The sequence below is a fragment of the Mytilus edulis genome, chromosome 10 (genome assembly GCF_963676685.1).
Source record: "Mytilus edulis chromosome 10, xbMytEdul2.2, whole genome shotgun sequence".
NCBI classification, from domain to species: Eukaryota; Metazoa; Mollusca; class Bivalvia; order Mytilida; family Mytilidae; genus Mytilus; species Mytilus edulis.
The window spans coordinates 68,282,753-68,301,878 of NC_092353.1; the positions used below are offsets into that span (position 1 = coordinate 68,282,753).

Below are 19,126 nucleotides of genomic sequence, written 5' to 3' on the forward strand. Positions count from 1 at the left end.
TCTGTTGAGGGGATTATTCTTCACTATTCATTGATGCATTATTTTTTTTTAAATATTGAAGCTTTTCACTTGGTAATTTTTATTCACTCAGTAATTTTTTGGTCAAGATATATCAATTTTTCAGATAATAAAATCTTAAGAATAACTGAAAATATGAAAATATCTTTTGAATTTTAAAGAGTGGCTTATACAAAGGTTTGAGTTTCAATAATGGCATCTGTAATTTTCAGTTTTCAAAATATCTTTTCCCTGTTTTATGCTCACCCTTTTTATTCTTTCAATTTTGTATGTTATTATTTCATAATTGTAATGATCTTTTAATCAAAGTACATGTTTTCACATTTTACAAGAGGGTATTTGCATCCATCTAAAATTATATACCTAGTAGTGAGTGTCAGTAATCCCTTTTTTACATGTTTGTAATTGCATGACATAGTGACAAATAGTCCAGGATATTTATGTTTGTTACTTATGTATAGGTCAATATTAAGTTACGAAATAAACCAGCTTTTCTAGGATTTTAATCGCTCATGTGAGACTAAATTATTTCATGCTCATTATTTATTAAAATAGTAAAGTGAGTAAACATAACTGTGTCTGCTTTCTTAGTCTATAAATCTATTTATCCTCATTTGTTCAAACTCATCAAATATTTATTGTTATGTTTCATTCATCTGCTAATTATATGGGTCTAGTACATTGAATATATTCCATTGACTTTAAAGCTGGAAGATTTTCTATCAAGATATTATTTTTCAGGATCAATGATGAGCAGGTTGTAGTGCGGGTTGCCTTTTTTATCCGTGAAAATATTCAAATGATATTTCTTGTACCTTAAAATGGAACATTTAAAATCAATACAAAAAGATGGCAAAGTTTATATTGAAATTATCATTAAGGAAAAGTCATGACAAAAGTTACTATAAGGTTAATGCTCTTTACAAGGCAATGCAAAAAATAACAACATTTTATAGACACAACAAAGTATAGCAAATCAATCGTTTTGTAGTGTGAGAATGTAAGAGGGAACGGTAAATCTTAACAGGAAGTTGTCTGCGATTTCCAAAACATTCCTGCTTGTTGGTGCTTCTTTTTCAATCCTGTTTTTGTTAAAATGAATGGATATTTTCCTACGTTTTGTATTACTATAAGATGTCCCCTGGTTGATAGAAATGGTAAGGTAAATAGATGTCCCCTGGTTCATAGAAATGGTTAGGTAAAGAGATGTAGTGTTTCATCAGTTCATTTGTCCTTTGAAGAAGGTTGGGTCTGAAACGTCTCATTCAATAGACTCTAATGCTTATTGGAAATCTGCTCCGCTTGACTGGAGAATCTGCGCACCATTAACTTTTGATTTCATAGAACAATCACCTGAATTTGTGGGCTCAGATATTTATATTGTGGCATCTAAATTTTACAGGAACCTCTGTAATACGTCCAGAACTGGCCGGCAAAAAGTGATAAGGCAGGGTAGAGATGAAATTTTTTTTTGCAGGATACTGGGTTACTTTTATACCTCAATAGAATTGAATGAAATTGATTCCAACATTGATATAACATGTAACAGGGTTTTATTGTACAATAGTTACAGCGAATGGGAATTGATAAACAAATGGATATCATAGACAAATACACTGTTGAATACAATACAGAGCTTTTATAAAACTATGGATTTTAAAATTCTATAAGCATGATGTTGATATTGAATTTCTAATAACTGACTAATTTAGATAATATAAATTTTTATAACAACTTTTAGATACCATATGTAAACATATAAGTCACTTGAAGTGAACATTCATGTACAAGTAGGTGTAAATTCAGGGTTATATATTATGTTGAGGGTTTTTGGATAAATAAAATTAGAAGATAACAGTATTTATAATAATGTATATTGGCTGATTTGCAGGCATCATTTGATGTTTATTTTGATGTTTGCATAATGTGTCTATTGAATTAAAAGCTTTTAAAAAAGCTCCAAATTGCATGACAACAATGAATTAAATGTCCAGACTTTTTAAAGTGATTAACTCATCTCCATGATATCACAAGGACCAGGAAATCATGAGTTAACATGTTATTGAATTTTTGTTCTTTTTTTCCTTAAAACCAGAGCAAAAAGACACTTCCATAACCAAAAACACAACTTTGCACTCTGGAAGGGTCAACAGCTCCTGCTTAACTAGGTTAAATGTCATGTTATATATGGGTAAACATACTTGTACCAAAATTTCAACTGATAACTGTTTGTATAATATATCCAGGTAGCCTTGAACATGCATGAAATATTTGCCACTGCACATTAAATAAACAACAATCAATCAATATTTTTGAAATTTCAAGGATGTAACTGTCCTTAGTGTCATGAGTGTACTGTTGGTGAAGTTTCTAGAAGTTCCCAACCCATTTGTAGCATAGATGTTTATAGTCATGTATGTAAGATAGGTGTTGATGATAATATTTAGGGAGAAGACATCCTGTGGTCCAATTAAGACGTCCTTGTTGATGAAAAAAAGTCTGCTGATGCATATCTCCTCAATACAGTTAGTGGTTTTAACAAAACAAGCACTCCTTTAAATTGTTCAGGAAACCACAAAAAAATCAGCCTCCGACAACAGGAAATAACTAAACCTACTTTTTTGTATAACTTGTTTATTAGTAAAACTGTCCGACATATTGCCGGAGTGTTCATTCAATAAAGCAACATTAACTCAGAAATTATAGAAGGAACTAAGAATTTTAATTTAGGGTTGTAAAATTTGAAGTATTTAATATTTAATCTCAGTCTAAATAGACATACAATATTTGTTTGTGTTGGAACTTTACTTTTTCTATGAATTTTACACGTGTTGTGTGATTTTGACAATCAAGACATTTTTTTAGTGTGCATTTTTATTATTTTTTAATTTTTACTGCAAAGATTACTTTTGGAATAAGTTGTGATTCAAACATTGATATACATGATATAAGAATGGTTTATTGATCAATATTTCTGAAATGGGAATTGATAAACAAATGGAGATCAAAAACAGATACACTGCCGAATACAGTCCAGACATTTATAAAACTGTGGATTTCTTAGACTGGAGTATGACACATATTCTTGCTTACTGGACTGGTACAAGTAAGTCCAATCCTAACTTTTACAGGGACCAGAACGAGTTATTAATGAACATTTTCAGGGAGCTTATAAAGTAACATTTTCAACATAGCCCATAGTAAATATGTCTACTTATATATAAACCATGCAGCTATTTTTCAAACAAAAGAATTACTTTAAGCTTGCATTCTGAGGTTTATAAATTTTAGGCATATTTTTTCAATGATAAATGGCGGCAATTTTTTTTAATATATAACATTTCTGGAGCCTCTTTATTCAATTGCCTTTATGATATTTTAGATTTGTTTTATCATTATAGGTTGAATACGGGTAATAAATCCTCCGGAATCTTGTTTTTATTATGATCCTAAAATAATATAAGATAAGGCTGATAATAAGTTTTATTGATATATGATGCATTTGGGAGAAATGAAAGGATATTCTTGTCTGATTGGAACAGGCACTGAATCTATCCCTTGATTCTCTTTCCAAAGAAATTCATTAAAGTTAGGCAGCTTATCATATAACGTTGTTGAGGGTTAGGTTACAAGTTGACTATAGACTTCATTCACCTTGTACTTTAGCATTATTCTGAAGAAAATGGAAGGAACAAGAATTTTATATTAAAAAAATTGTTTATAATACTTGTAACTACAAATGACATAATTTTCAAGTTTATTTACATTATTTAAATTCACGTATTAATGATTATTTTAATCATACAATTATTTATTTATTACTTAACACATGGCAAGAGTAAAATCTCTTTGTTCTTACTGTGGTATAATCTGGATAATGCACAGCTAAGGTGTGCATTAACTACCTCAGATAACTGCACAGTTCAAATCTATTTTTACCTTTAGGGGCGGTTCTTGGATTTTGAAAGGGGCGTTATTCTATCAAATTAAAAAAAAATCCCCGAGTGTAGCGAGACTAAAGACAATATTGACGTTTTGAAGCTAAAACACGATACTTTGTCAAATCCAAGGGTTAACGACCTGTTCGCCCCCACCCCCGAGTCTGCCATCTGCCTTGAAATTACGACAAAGATAAACTTCGTGCAAACATCGTAGTTTCAAAATAGGAAAAAGAAATGTTTCTCATTCCTTCAATTTTTTTTTATCTTAAAGCTGGGACATAAACTATTTTATTATATTTTGTGTACAACGTAAATCTATATCAGTGTTTCAAAGTAAAAAAGAAAGTTAAAACAATTTTTGTTAATTTCTGCCCAAAAAGAATTGTATCTAAGAATATCCGAATATAAATAAATCAATCTGATTTAGATTAGTTTCAGACTCAATGGAATTTATAACGACTTTTTGAATATCCGAATATAAAGGAACTATTTTGGATCGAATTTAATGAGGACCATATTTCAGTTTGTTTTAAAACAGGGGGATTAGCTGGAGATCATGGAGATCAATCAGACTTCATTTAGACTGACGTGTCTTAAAAAGCAATACAGAAGATAAAAAGAGATTGGGTGGGGGGGGGGGGGGGGGGGACGGGGAGCAAAAGGTTTTGAAAGAGAAACGTATTTTCTGTTTATTATACATTTTAAATTTAGGTAATATAATATCTTCCTCGTTTCTTTTTCTCTCTAAGCATATCATTGAGAAATTCAAAAGCAATTATTCTGATTTAAACTCAATAACCCTTGCAGTTATGTTTTTTTTTATTCATACACCGAAAAGTACACAGTTTGTGAAAGTCTTAATCGTCACCAATTAAATGAAAATGGGGAATAAATTTAACGGAAATATTTTAATCAACAAAACGTTTTTTTTTTATCATATACCCAAGCGCCTGTGGAAACGATAAAAAAAATATACCATTAAATCCCAATTCTAGAATGAGTCTAAATATGAAAAAAAATATAAATTTTAAACTTACCAAAGTCGTATTTTCGCCTTGCTTTACCCTACAAGAAATTTTCCTAGGATCCGTGGATTGCGGAATGACGTCAACATTTCTAAAACGTTCACGTAAATTGATTGCGTCATGTGTTAAAACAGTTATTGGCCAATCAAATCGGTATATGGAATTTAATCTGCACAGCACGAGATGACCCAATAACCCGAACTCCTACGTCGTTCGGGTTATTGTGTCATCTCGTGCTGTGCAGATTAAATCCCATATACCGACTTGCTTGGTCAATAACTATAACATAAAGTGCATGTAACTGCATTATTATAAGTTTACGACATAATTTTGCGATTTATACTGGAATAAGATTTATTGTCAACAATATCACATTAAATAAGGCTTGATTTCATTGTTTGTTGATTTATACGTACATTTCCTAATTCTTTATCTATTTAAAAATTATAAAATAATCATTAATACGTGAATGACCCAAATAGAATCAACTTTTGTTAAATGGTTACAAATCAATGGTTGGAGTAGAATTTATTATTGTTCTCACGTTTTGTTGTAATTGAAAGAGGCATCCAAGCCTGATATTACTTTTGTTGATGTTTTAAAAGCATCATCCAATATCATGTCAAGGATCAACATAGTGAGGGCCCTCATGGGGTTTTTGATTATGTGATTACTTGGCCGTTTTTTTAATGATTATTTGATTATTAAGCCAAATATTTCATGATTATTTGATTACCTAGGACTGTATTTTTAGTTTATGATTATTTGATTACTAAAGATAAGCAAATATTTAATGATTATGTGATTATATTGGCAAAAAAAGGGTGATTATGTGATTACTAGGACCCCCCCCCATGAGGGGCCTCCATAGTAAAATAAAAGTATAGGTTTTATGTCATATTATTTGTTTTCCAGTTGGAATTTGACATGTGTCATCAGCAATGGGAAGAGGGAGAGGGAAATGGTATATTAATTACTGGTTTTGACATAAAATCCCTACATGTACTTGCACTCTTGAAAACTCAAAGGAAAGGAACAGCTTTCATTATGTTCTTTATCTCAAAGTGACTATGAGATTTTCACACCCTAGATTACCCCTGGTTATGGTGGAGTCAGGTTTTCTATGTTACGTGTTAAATTGACTAATGTTTGTCTTTTTTTCACTTTTATGTTGATGTTGTTGCTATAGTATTGTATTCTTTCCTTATACTTGAAATTTTGATTATGTCACCTTGGTTTCTTGGCCTCTTTTTTCAACTCAAGTTTAAAGATCACCCCATCACGGCAAATTCTAGACAATCCCTAGCACTGATTAGTACCTTTAGGTTTAATATTGATTTGAAAAATTTATGATGTTGTCTCCCTGAATAGTAGCCTTTACATGCACATATTGGGTCATAGATGAAAATGCATCCTGAGGAATTGTGAAAAAAATGTCATCATCGTAATAAAAATTCTATTGAGAACAATCCTAATGTAGAAACAATTGTTGCTTGTTAAAAAATTTCATTATAAAAATAAAATATTTGTATGATTAAAAATTTTATACTTAACATTATTTCTCTTTCAAGGGCCTGGTAGAGTAAATGATGACACTTCTCAGGTGGAGAAATCAAGAGGAGTTCAGAATGGAAATCCAGTCCAGAATGGAACATCATTTCGAAGTAAGAAAGAAGCAGAGAATGAAAGGATTGAATATCCTAATGACTCTGACAAAAGAAAGTTGAGCCAACTTTTCGATACATTTAAATTGAGCAAAACTAGTGAAAAAAATGAACATGTTGAAACTAAACATCAGGTGTCAGTGAAAAAATTAACCACGAAACGTTACGATGATTCTGATGAATCAAGTTCGTCTGATGATGATCGATCCTCAAGAGATTCAACACCAAATGTAACGCACAGAATGACAGACACACGATCAGCAGATGACTTTGTAACTGTGAGCAATCTTACGAGGGGTGTCTTACAACGAAACTATTCTGACGATTCTGATCAAACAGCAATGTCGGATGAAACACCTTTCATGAAAAATACCGGAAGTACCGAAACACAGATACGTGTTGACATTCATTCTGATTCATCTGGAACAACACCGAAAAAAATCAAACCTTCAAAATTTGATCAAGAGACGGCGGGTAAAATCAAAGATCATAAATCAAATCATATACACGACCAAGTTGCTAGGACGGGAAGTATGTCATCGTATCGTTCAACATCACCTGAAAACATAGACACACCTCAATTACAAAAAAGACAAGCCTACCAGCAAAATAGGTCACCGTCACCTTATTCATTTGACAGCATACCATCATCACATGCAGATTCACCGTTATCAAAGAAAAGGTTTTCAACCGAGTTGTACCGACAGGATTCTGACACAGATTCTCGTGTTAGTGGCGTCAGTGGAATAAGTGGAACGGCTGAGCACAGTGGAACAGAATCATTAGTTAAGGATAGTGGTGAGGAAGATTACACTGTGGAAGAGTTATCTAACATAAGATTTAGACGAGTTTCCAGGAAGAATGGAAAGTCACAAAGATCATCAGAGCACAGTATGTATATTTTTAGATGTAATTTTATTAGAATTTGTTTTAAGGAAGTACCAGCCTTGGTCGTAAGCATTATGTGACATTGTTGTAAGTAAATTAACACTTTAGCTTTATATGTTGCTCTTTATATGTTTTCAGTGAGATTAGGCACTTGTCACTTTAAACTCTTAAAATCATATATCTTCATGTACTAAAACATATCTTCTTTTACTGTTTTTTTTTTTCTCATTATTAAGGAAATAGATTATAATATCGGGGTGTATATTTTTTGGAAGGCAAATTGTTAGCAAAACCTAACACTCATCAATTAGAAAGCATTATTTGTTTTCTTGATACTAGGTAACCTTTTTGGGTTAAATTTGGAATTAGTCAATAAGTCAGATTTCCAATAAAGATATTTAGTTTTGAACCTTGCAGTATAAAGAGAACCACCATATATTTTCTTAAACGTAAAACTTGTTTGTACTTGAAAATTTAGGGATAAAATGCTTGAAGTAAATATCCAATATCTAAAAATTGATATAAAGAGTAATAATTAAATGAAAATTAATTTTGTATTTGTCATTTTACCTTTGAATGCATTTTATTCTTTTTAAGGGGGTAGACCTTGGTTCAGGGAGATAACTATTTAAGTCATCAGTACGTTTGTAAAAGTCAAGTTCATCAATGTATTTTAAGCATTTACCTGAAACAGATTGAAAATAATCTATGTAACCTAGAAGCTTAGAATATATTTTTGAAAATGGTTGACACAAACGTACTGATGATTTTAAGAGTTATTTCCCTTAACCTAGGTCTACCTCCTTAAATAGGGGAAGTAACTCTAAATATCTGGAAAAGAACTCTTTCTGTCTTTGTCACACACTAAATGTATATGTATGTGTATCTATGTATTAGCATGTGATGTTTTTAATCCAGCATTGTTTATATGTGTATGCATGTTTTACTTTCATAGGTCCCATTGATGATGAGGAGGTTCACCGAAGGGGTTCTTCAGGTAAGGGCAGGGTTCAAGTTGTAGATTTACCTGAGGCAAAGGGGTTTGTTCAAATATCTGAAATTTCTCTTATTGACATTGAAAAAGACGTTGAAAATGACAGTGATACATTTTTAAATCTTGAACTTGTCCCCCCTCCCAGTTCAAACTCACATGGTAAAGGGTTTATTTTATCTGATAAAAGTGCAGGCAGTCCAATAACCAATGAAGAAGCTCAGAAATTGTCGCAAAAGTCTGGTGTGGACTCGAAACAAAACATTCCGAGAAAAGTAAAAAGGCAAGTAGTTTCTTCAGTCAACAAAGAAATATCATATAAAAGTGTGTCTAAAACAGAACCAAAAATTGATGCCGAAAATGTGCAAAATGTTCACACTTTACAGGTTAGAGAATCGGAATTGACCAAGAAATCAAAATCAAGTGAAAAGTCAAAAAAATTGAACGAAAGAACTGAGAAAGAGTCAAGTGAACAACTTCAAAGGGAGTTGGGAGGTAAAAAGATTGAAACAAAACAGTCGGAGAAAAAACAGATATCAAAAACTTCAAAGAAACAGGATGAATCTCACGACAGTAAGAAAAACTTAGCAACATCTGAATTAGATGTTTCTCAAAAGAAGAATAAAGATCAAAAGAGTAAGAAAAGTATAGAAGCCAGAAAAATAGATAAACACATGAAAACATCTGAGCTAGATGACCCAGACCTATCTTTTGAAGAGCTTGTATCAGAGAAAGATGTAAAATCTAAACACTCAGTTGATTCAGAATTTGACAAAATATTCAACATAGCCATAGCAGACCTTTCAGTTGATGAGTCTACAACAGATATGAGTGATACTGGTTCATTTAGTAGAGCAAAGGGAAAGAGGATTAAAAAATTAATGAAGAAAAGAAAAATCGGAATGAAAGAATCTAGTATTGAAAATAAAATGGGCAAAGATCCTGAAGATCTTAAAAGCAAAGAGAGCATTGGAAGTAAGAAAATCATTCATGAAGTGAAAGAAGATAGCAAGCCCCAAAAAGAAGTTTCTGTGGATATAAAAGCAGAAATAAGTGGCAAGAATGAATATGGAAAAACGGAAAAGAAAATTGAAGTTCAAAAACAAAATATTAAAAGTCCAAATGAAGGAAGTAAACTCAATGATCAAAATAAAAGTACTGATATCAAACAATGTGATGGTGTTGCACAATCAGTGGAGGTGATGCTTAGTAAGTCTCAGAAAGGGGAGAAAACTCAGTTAATAAGGGAAGTAACTCCAGAACTTGTTACTGAGGAAGTCATAAACCCTGTTCGAATTGTCAGAGAGGAGGCATCAATATTACCAATAGCAAAACTGGATCAAATTGAATCATCAATGACAAAGAACTTGGATAAAGGTAGAAAACAGCAAAGGTCAGAACAAGATCAACTAGATGGTAATAGGGAAGCAACTCACAAAAAAATAGATGAAGATCTATCATCAAGGGAGATAACTCATGAATCTACTGTTGGAATTTCTTCTACAATGTCAGAAGAATTTGAACAAATGGGGGAAATTAATTTTGATGATTTAACTATGGAACAAATTGGTGACTTGATGAGGAGAAAATTAATACCTATGGATGAACAGATACTTAGTCTAATTGAGTTTTCACAGAATCGAGAAAAGTTGTCACCTGCATTGATGGCTAGAGGTAGTTGTGATTCTGATGAACTCAGTATTATTGACGAAGAATCGGAGCCAAGTGAATCTGATACATCTACAGAAAAAAATCAAATGCCTCTGGGTAATACAGAACAGGAAGATAGTATGGTTACCATAGAGACTAATACTGAAGATTTGAACCAAAATGTTGGTGAAATAAACACTACAGATGCCCTTGAACAAGTGAAGACATCAGAAAATGATATCAGTACTAGAAATGAGAAAGTTACTATTTCTACTCAAAATGTTGAGGTACATCATCACAGTCATGATGCTTCTTCTGAAATGTCCTTAGAACTTGAAAATTCTGTACCCATTGTTGCCTCTTCTAAACAAGAAAATTCTGAAAAAAATATTTCAGGGAATAAGGATGAAAGTAAAAATATGAGAACTAGCACTGAAGATTTACAGAAATTTTATCAAGAAGTAAAAGAACAGGTTGCATTAGAATGTTTTATGGAAACTAAGAAATTAAAAAATTCACCGACAGATTCTAGCCATTCTTTAACAGATGAAAATTTACCGGAAGATTTTAATAGCAGCCAAGCATCTGAGCAGACAGATATTAAACATGAAAAAGAATTGATTTCTAAACATTCTAAAGATGAGCAAATGGATGATCAAAAACCTGATAGCTTAAAAGCTGAGATATTTTCAGAAAATTATGGTAAAAGTGATTTTTCCAGTTTGCCAATAGAAAATCTGCGGAATGAAGATATTGACCGTCTGCAGATGACAGAAAAGCTCCATGGTATAAGTACTGATAAAGATATTCAGTCAGATGGGAGTAAACTGTCTAAAAAAGACATTTCTGCTAATGAATATAAGTCTGGTGACCTTGAAGTGAACTTTAAAACAAGCCAATCAGAACCAAGCTCAAAATCTGTTGAACAGAATCAGTCAAATCCTCGAGTCAGTTCAGGTACACTAGAGGTAGATGGATTTGATGATGAGTCCAGTTTAGTATTGGTTAGTAATGAGTGTCGATCTTCTGGAAAAATCGTTGATGAACGAATTGAAATTGCTTCTTCTCCAGTTGAAAAGAAGACATTTGAAACTGATAATATGAGGCAGCCTTCTTGTATGAATGAATCTACACCTGAAAGGGCATACAATAAACCCAAAGATGATACACCATATCCAGGGGGCTATACTCCAACAAAGGCGGATTTGTCAGCAGACATTACATTAACACCAGCTGAAAGGAGTATGGATTCTGAAAACACCTTTTGTACTGCATTAGAGGATAATATGTCAGACAAAGAGGTCAAGGACATAACATGTCAAAAATTGAAAGAGACTAAGAAATCGGACCTTGTAGGTCAAAGTCTGTCTCGGGAAGTCCTTGTAAAACAGTGGTTGACATCAAAAACGGAATCAAGAGAAGACAACTCTAGTCCACAATCAGACTCTTCTGAACTTGCCTCTGACAAACTGGCCTTGCAAATAAACCCTGCCCTAAAATCTGAAACCCCTGCATGTGACCTGTCTTCTCAGCAGATGACCCTGCCCAAATTAAACATGCAGGAGTGGAAAGAGACAGGTATAAAAGGTGATGGGACTAAACACTAACAATCGTTCCCTTAGCAACTAATCAATAGTTAGCTTTATATTTATCCTGGAAAATAGTTTTTATAGCTTTGCTTTTGATGACAATTTCAGAAATGTAGTGAAATTTTTTTCTGACTCTTTTTCATATTAGCTTCATTGTTATAGTGCAGTGTCCTTTAAATTACTTATTTTTTGCATGTTTTCAATTTCAAATTTTAGTAGATTTTTAGATGAGTAATACAATTTTGAATTACCTCCCTTTAATGTTCAAGTAGAATTTTATTATTTGATTTTGTTTAGTTAAGTATTTGTAGTAAAATATTAAAAGGTTGAAAACAATTTTAGATTCAGCTTGTCCAGTGTGACTGTCACTCATAACAAAGTTTTCTTTTAAATTTGATAAGAGTTTTAGAAACAAGGCTATAAGAAGTAAATAGTAGTCATTTTTACTTGTTCTTCAGTTTTACTCTCAAATATGTAGAAAAGAAAATACAGTTCTTATTGTTAAGGAGAGAAAAATAATAAAACATTATTGTTTAATTTTTTGAAAAAAACATTAAATTAATTTTATTTTCGTTATAGATAAAATGCATAAATAGTAAATTGAGCTTATAGTTAAAAAAAAAAATCTGTTAGAAATTAAGGAAAGTTTTTGTTCTTCAAATTTGTGAAATTAAAAGATTTTCCTTTATTCAGTTTCCATTTTTGTCAAATCTATATAATTTTGCACTAAATATCATGTGACATGGCTTTTTTATTTACTTGAATGGTACTTTTTCTTATGCATCCTGCATGTTTTCATATAACTAATCAACTTTTTTATTTTTGTCCGGTGAAGAGTAGATATTGTGTATTGATGTCAAAGGCAACCACATGATAGTGTTTAGAACATTAAACAGTATTGATCTGTTTTGATTAAATAATTAATACTTAAGCACAAAAAGTTTGATTTATATAAACAATTCATTGTCTCTACAAGAAAACATTAATTTACAATTCTTGATTCCACACAGAACTTGTAACAATCATATCTTTGCTCATTGTCAAAGGCTGTACAGTGACCTATGATTGTTAACTTCTGTGTCATTTGGTCTCTCGTGGAGAGTTGTCTCATTGGCAAACATACACTGGGCCAGCTGAAGGACGCCTCCGGGTGCGGGAATTTCTCGCTACATTGAAGACCAGTTGTTTTTTATTTGGTCGGGTTGTTGTCTCTTTGACACATTCCCCATTTCCATTCTCAATTTTATACTGTACCATATCTTTTTTATATCTGTTTAAACCAAGCAATTTCAGACTTGTAGTCAGTTTAAAGAGATAAATTGTTAAAGAATATAAGGGTATGTTTTCAATTTCCTGATTGAAGAAGGGTCAGTTTAGACAGGTTTCTGATTAACACAGATTAGTTAAGACAGTTTTCTGATTAAAACAAGGTTTAGTTTAGACAAGTATCTGGTTAACACAAGGTTTAGTTTAGACAAGTTTCTGGCTATCACAATGTTTAGTTTAGACGTCATTTAATTTGTTTTTGTCATGTAAAAGGTTTAGACATGTTAGATAGAAAAATTGTGGAACTATGAAAAATGCATTTAAATTTCTATTCTGAATTTTTTTATTTAAGGAATGACTGTGATATTTTTTCTGGTTATGAAGAAATAACATTAACAATTGGTGCACACTGAATAACGTGCGTAGCGCGGGTTATTTAACAGACAGTGCACCACATTTTTAATGTTATTTCGAATAGACAGAAAAAATATTAGTCATTTCTTATAATTTAATTCTAAATTCCATTTTAAACCGTAGAAAACCATGAAAAAACGTTGATGACGTCACTGTCAAATGACTAAATTATGTCTATGGGCTGATAACAAAATAATGTCAGCCAATCAGAAGACGTGTTACATCCAAAATTAAATTATTTGAGATTAAAAAAAAAAACGCTTAACCAGAAGTGTAATCATTGAAGTTTTTTTTTAATAAATACAAAAACATAAAGGTGTGGCCAGGGAATAAAGATTAATGTTATAATAAGCAAAATCCAAAGGTTTACAAAATATACAGCTGAAGAGAAAAACACCCCAATCAATGTAGAAAGTATTTTCTATAACCACAATGTCAGCAGGCAAAGTTTTACTACAAAAATCATGAAAAAGACAAAAAGATGTATTTCTTTATTTGTTAAGCCTGTTCCCTTCAAATACCTTTACATTGTAGCCAAGAGAAAAAAAAAATTAAACACCAGACATGGAGGTGTTGTTGCTTGCTAAACATGTAAAATAGATTTTGAGAAAAAAATATATAAATTATTCACAACCCAATTTTGTAAACATATTTTAAGGCCACACAAAACAAATTAGGCCAAGATATATAGATAATGACAATTTCATGACAAGCCTTTTATTTGATTGCAATTTAGCAACAGCTGCAGATATGTTTTGGTGGTTCTTAGAAAATGATGGAAAATCGAAAAGGTTGCTAGCAAAATTAAAGAAAAAGTTGTATAAGTTTTTGTGTATCTACCATATAGATATAAATTAATTAAAAGGTCTTCAGCTGTATATTTGTACCTATTGTCTATTGATACAAAGAATTTAAAACAGTTTAGAAATTGATTTAAACTTGAAATGTACTTTAAGGTAGCTATAGCTATGTTGAAATATTTATTTGAATCCTTTGAAACCAAGGAACATTGGATATATGCACATGACTTAAAAACACTTAAATTTGTTCTCATATACTTGACTTTTTTTTTAAACGTTCAATTTTGAAATAATGAAAAAGATGATTATGTTTAAAATCAATATTTTTTTTTAAAACCTGACAACTTTCTGCTGTGATTATTAAATTTTAATTTCATTTTTATGCATGACTGAATTATTTGATATATTACAGGATAGATGTAGTTATCTGCAGTACTGTACAGTTAGTTCCCATGTACACTTTCGTACAGGCAAACTAATTTGATACTGTGTGACTATGCATTGAATTATAAACAAAAATGTTATTTTCAGAAGCGGATTCCATTACAAAATTATCGCCCAGAGCCAGTTCAGAAGGGTCAGCAAGCCTAGAAGATAGTGGTCATGTCAGTGGAGCATCAACACAGGAAAATACGCCTGAACATCGTAGAACCGATAGTTTACAGAGTCAGGCATCAATGGCATCATCTAAGTTATCTACCCTTACAGACGTAAGATATTTATTGCATGTTTATATTGTTAATATATATGGTATGAGCTTTTTTATTTATTTTTTGGTTTATATATAAAATATATAGTTAATTAGCCTGTCACTCTTTATAGGAATGATTGCCCTTAAATAAGAATTTGTTTTAACCTCTTTTGTGTTTTGAACAAAAACTAAGAAGGTAGAGAGAAACTAAACAGACTAAATAATTAGGAGATAACTGTATTGTATTTTAAGCTACGACGGCATCAATTGGGGATTTGATGGTCGCAAATTAAGTTTACTGGCGACGCGTTAGCGGAGACAGTAAACGGGTATTTGCGACCATCAAATCCCAAATTGATGCCGTCGGAGCTTTAAATACAATATTGTTATCTCCATTCTAATGAAACTGACAGAAAACAATGTTAAAACATGCATTTAAAATCTGTCATATGCCGTCTGCGCTTGCGCGTACGACCCACAGCATCAATTGTCAATTGATGCCATGTAAGAAAGTCACTTTATCCAATCAAAATGAACGTTACAAACGTTGTTGCATTAGAATTAGCAATACAGGGTCAACAAAACAGATAATTGTCATGAATTTTAATCTTGTAAACAATGTTTGAAGGGTGTCCTTTGTTGAATATGTACATAGACCAAGGTGAGCGATGCATGGCTCTAAAAGCCTCTCAAGTATTTTCAATGTTTTTGGTAGTGTCTTTTATAAAAGTAGCAAAATCCAAAAGTAGACTTGGTTTATAGGTCCATGCTTAAGTGCAGCCTTATGTATGTAGACCACAAAAGATTTTACATAAAATTTGTCTCTTGGTCTCATTTCTTTGGGATTTTAATTTTTCTCTGTCCAATGTTACTCTTTAATGCAAGATCAAGACTATTTTCTGTAAATTATTAGTTGTGATTATTATAGCCTGTTTTTGGCTTGAAATGAGTGTTTTCATTTTACTAGCCTTATTTTTATTGCTATTTTAAAAGCTTTTTGATTTCCATTGATAATTATCTTTACATTTCAGAATGGTTCAGTTTAATGAATGAGCAGAAATGACTTTTTAATGGTTATTCTGAAAACAATATTTTGTCACATGATAGTATTTATATTTGCAGAAGGAGAGTGAGGAAGATCCTGACATTGATGAACTTGTAAGGTCACATCGATCTCTTAATCAAGGTTCGATGGGTGGTAGTCGTGGCAACCTATTGTCAGCCATGACAGTAAGTAGTTACAATAATTCATTTTATGAGAAATAAAATAATTACATGTACAATTTACCTGAAAGATATACTGGTGATGGGTTTTTCTATGCACTTTAAACTGTTAGCTTGATCAAATGTTAATTAGAGTTTCCAATTTTTTTATTTATTCATTTTAAAGCTTTAAAAGACGTTTCTTTGCATAAATCCAATTCGAAGGGGTGATCAGAATGACCAATTTCGATAAAAATTGCAAAACTTAAGAGATAACTGTATTTGAAGCTTTAAGGACGTCCATCGCTAGTTTTACTGTTGCAAATTTAGTTTACCTGGCGATGTGTCAAAAATTGTTTGTTTACACAAGTTGATGTGCTCTATCAAATCTAACATATTGATTGCGATACTTATGTAGATGCTGATTATTTTAATTTGAATAGGAATAAAAGAAAACAGGTTATGTCTGTTTTATTTGTTCACACATTGTTTTAATTGTCAGTGGTATGGAATGTTATGGGACTGTCATACCAGTGAGAGGTTCAGCTAGCTAGAAAATCATGTTTAACCCACCCTTTTCTGCATAATGATCTGTCTGTATCAAGTCAGGAATATGACAGTTGTTATCCATTAGTTTGATGTGTTTGAGCTTTTGATTTTGCCGTTTGCTTAAGGACTTTTCTTTCAGAAATGTCCTCAGAGTTTCAAGATTTTTTTGTTATTTTAGTTTTAACTAAAAAGACATAAATTTGGAGGTCAGCATAAAGTCTTCTACAATAGACATGTGTCTGTACAATATGCTAATTAAGCTTATTACTTGTTTGTTTATATTTGCTGTATGATTATTAAAAATCAGTCAGACATCATTTCCAATTCAATCGAAAATTCTTTTCCTTTGAATTATTAATTTTCCTTTTCCATATCGAAAATTGACTGCTAAATTTAAGGTTCTAAAGAAAATAGACAATCAATTCAGAAAATATTATTTAAGTTGATTAAAGCAATGTTTTGTTATAGACCGTAAGATGCCCCCCTGGATGTCTTTTCTAATTTGAATGTTATTTTAGGGTTGCCATCTCAATTATGAAAACTCTCTTTACTCATTTTGAATAGAAAGATATCTTATGTCCACTTGTTTAATGTTTTATCTTCTTAAATACATGTAAACAACATGTAATGTGAAAATCGTACAACAGATCTCAGTTTTAAGATGTCAAATATTCCCATATCCATGAATTAATAATAACTGAAAATGTTTCCATCAGGCAGTTTATTGATTGGTATTAGTCAACAGAATGATTTCTCCCCATGGATGGTCTCTGTTACTATATATAGACAAAGCATGATCTGCTTTTAGCTTGTATTTCTGACTTTGTCATTCTTGTTTCATTAAAGGGATCCATTATTACAATTGAATAATGGAATTTATGTCCACTTTGTAGACAACTTATAATATAATTCTAAGCAAGACATTTGTCAAAGTAATGTTTTCCTGTTTTTAAACTCAAAAGCTTGATACTGAATTGGATTCAGACAAATGATGGCCTCGGTGACCCAGTATAAATTTTTAAAGATGTCTTACGTTAATATTTATCAATATATTGTTTTGGGCTTCATGAAATCATCACCTCATAACCCAGATGAGTGAGTTATTTTGGTATTGACTGTAACAAACAGGAGTCATATTTGTAAATTTTACTAGTCATGACAAGGTTTTTTACAACTTTTGTTCTGTTTTATTGTTTACGTCCATTCAAAATAATTAGTATCATTGATAAATATAGATATGTGTAGTTATTTGTATTCAATTATATCAGCATAAATGTGTCTAATTGCATGCAGTATTTGAGTATCCTTCAAATGTGGTCAAGAGAGTTCAGAATTTAAAATTTAGATGTGTTGATGAAGATATCTTTAACCCTTGCTCCTTCACACATGCTCCAGTGAATTCAGAATTTAAAATTTAGACTTGTTGATGAAGGTATCTTTGTACCTTGTCCCCAGGAAGTTGTTTTATCATACAGTTACCATGTAGTAGCCAAAATTTGTACCCTACTAAATTAACTACTGTCACACTTACTAATTTCAGGAGAGCAGAGAGAGTATTGTCAGTTTTTACAGCAATGCTGGCGATGTAGATTATGGTAAAATACCAATTACAGGAGATATTCAGTTTGGTATGGATTATAACTACAGAACAGGGACGCTGGAGATACATATTACGCAGTGTAAAGGATTAGCACCTGCAGACACCAGGAGAAATAGATCTGACCCGTAAGTAGTTGTTGAAGCTAGTAGATTATGTCCCTTTGGAAAAAAAATTGTTTTCCTTATTCTGCAACTTTTGTCAATTGATTTATGTGTTCTTATTTTGTAGTTAAGGGATTGCTATTTTTTATGATTTTAATGCACAAACTTTTTGCAAGGGTGAAATTCAAGCAGTTAACTCATTTGCATATCCTTCAAAGCAATATACTAGATATTCACATTTTAATTTCTTGCAGTTGTGACAACATAAATTTCATGAAATTTTGAATTAACTTTAAAACCTTATCCAAAAACAAACAAAAACGCATTGCATAGCAGTAACCTTGTAGTCATTGATTATTACACGATAAATTCTTTGACTTTTTTATTTCGTTTTGAGTGACACTGAACAGAAAATACATTAAATTAATGAAGATGTGCAATTTATAAAATGGATTTTTATAGCCAAAGTTTTATTTCTGTTACAGTTTTGTTACTAAATCAAACAAAATGTTTACTGAATTTATCACCAGGATATTTTATGGTCAAAAGCCATCACTTCATTGTTTTCTTTTATGAAAAATTCAATATTGGAAACCTACAGCTATTGCAACTTTAAGAAAAATATTGAATGCATACATCATTGGTATGGAGATGAACAAGAATTGAAATAGTAGTAGTGAAATTTAGACATTATTGGTTGATTAAAAGAATTTATTAAAATATTATACATTTTGTT

The 19,126-nt window shown here is 31.5% G+C and overlaps 1 protein-coding gene across 9 annotated transcripts in view; it reads left to right on the forward strand.

The window, feature by feature from the left end:
* Nucleotides 1-19,126, forward strand: part of LOC139491756 (uncharacterized) — a 60,546-nt gene that overhangs the window by 26,226 nt on the left and 15,194 nt on the right. For 5 of the 9 annotated variants that reach the window (XM_071279592.1, XM_071279597.1, XM_071279595.1 and 2 more), the window contains 5 exons: nucleotides 6,556-7,539; nucleotides 8,492-11,764; nucleotides 14,778-14,956; nucleotides 16,060-16,167; nucleotides 18,230-18,414. In XM_071279592.1, coding sequence (XP_071135693.1) covers nucleotides 6,556-7,539; nucleotides 8,492-11,764; nucleotides 14,778-14,956; nucleotides 16,060-16,167; nucleotides 18,230-18,414 — 4,729 coding nt within the window. Of the gene's footprint in view, nucleotides 1-2,641; nucleotides 3,125-6,555; nucleotides 7,540-8,491; nucleotides 11,765-14,777; nucleotides 14,957-16,059; nucleotides 16,168-18,229; nucleotides 18,415-19,126 lie in introns of those variants that run through there. The other 4 variants (XM_071279596.1, XM_071279598.1, XM_071279599.1 and 1 more) reach the window with 2 other exon arrangements.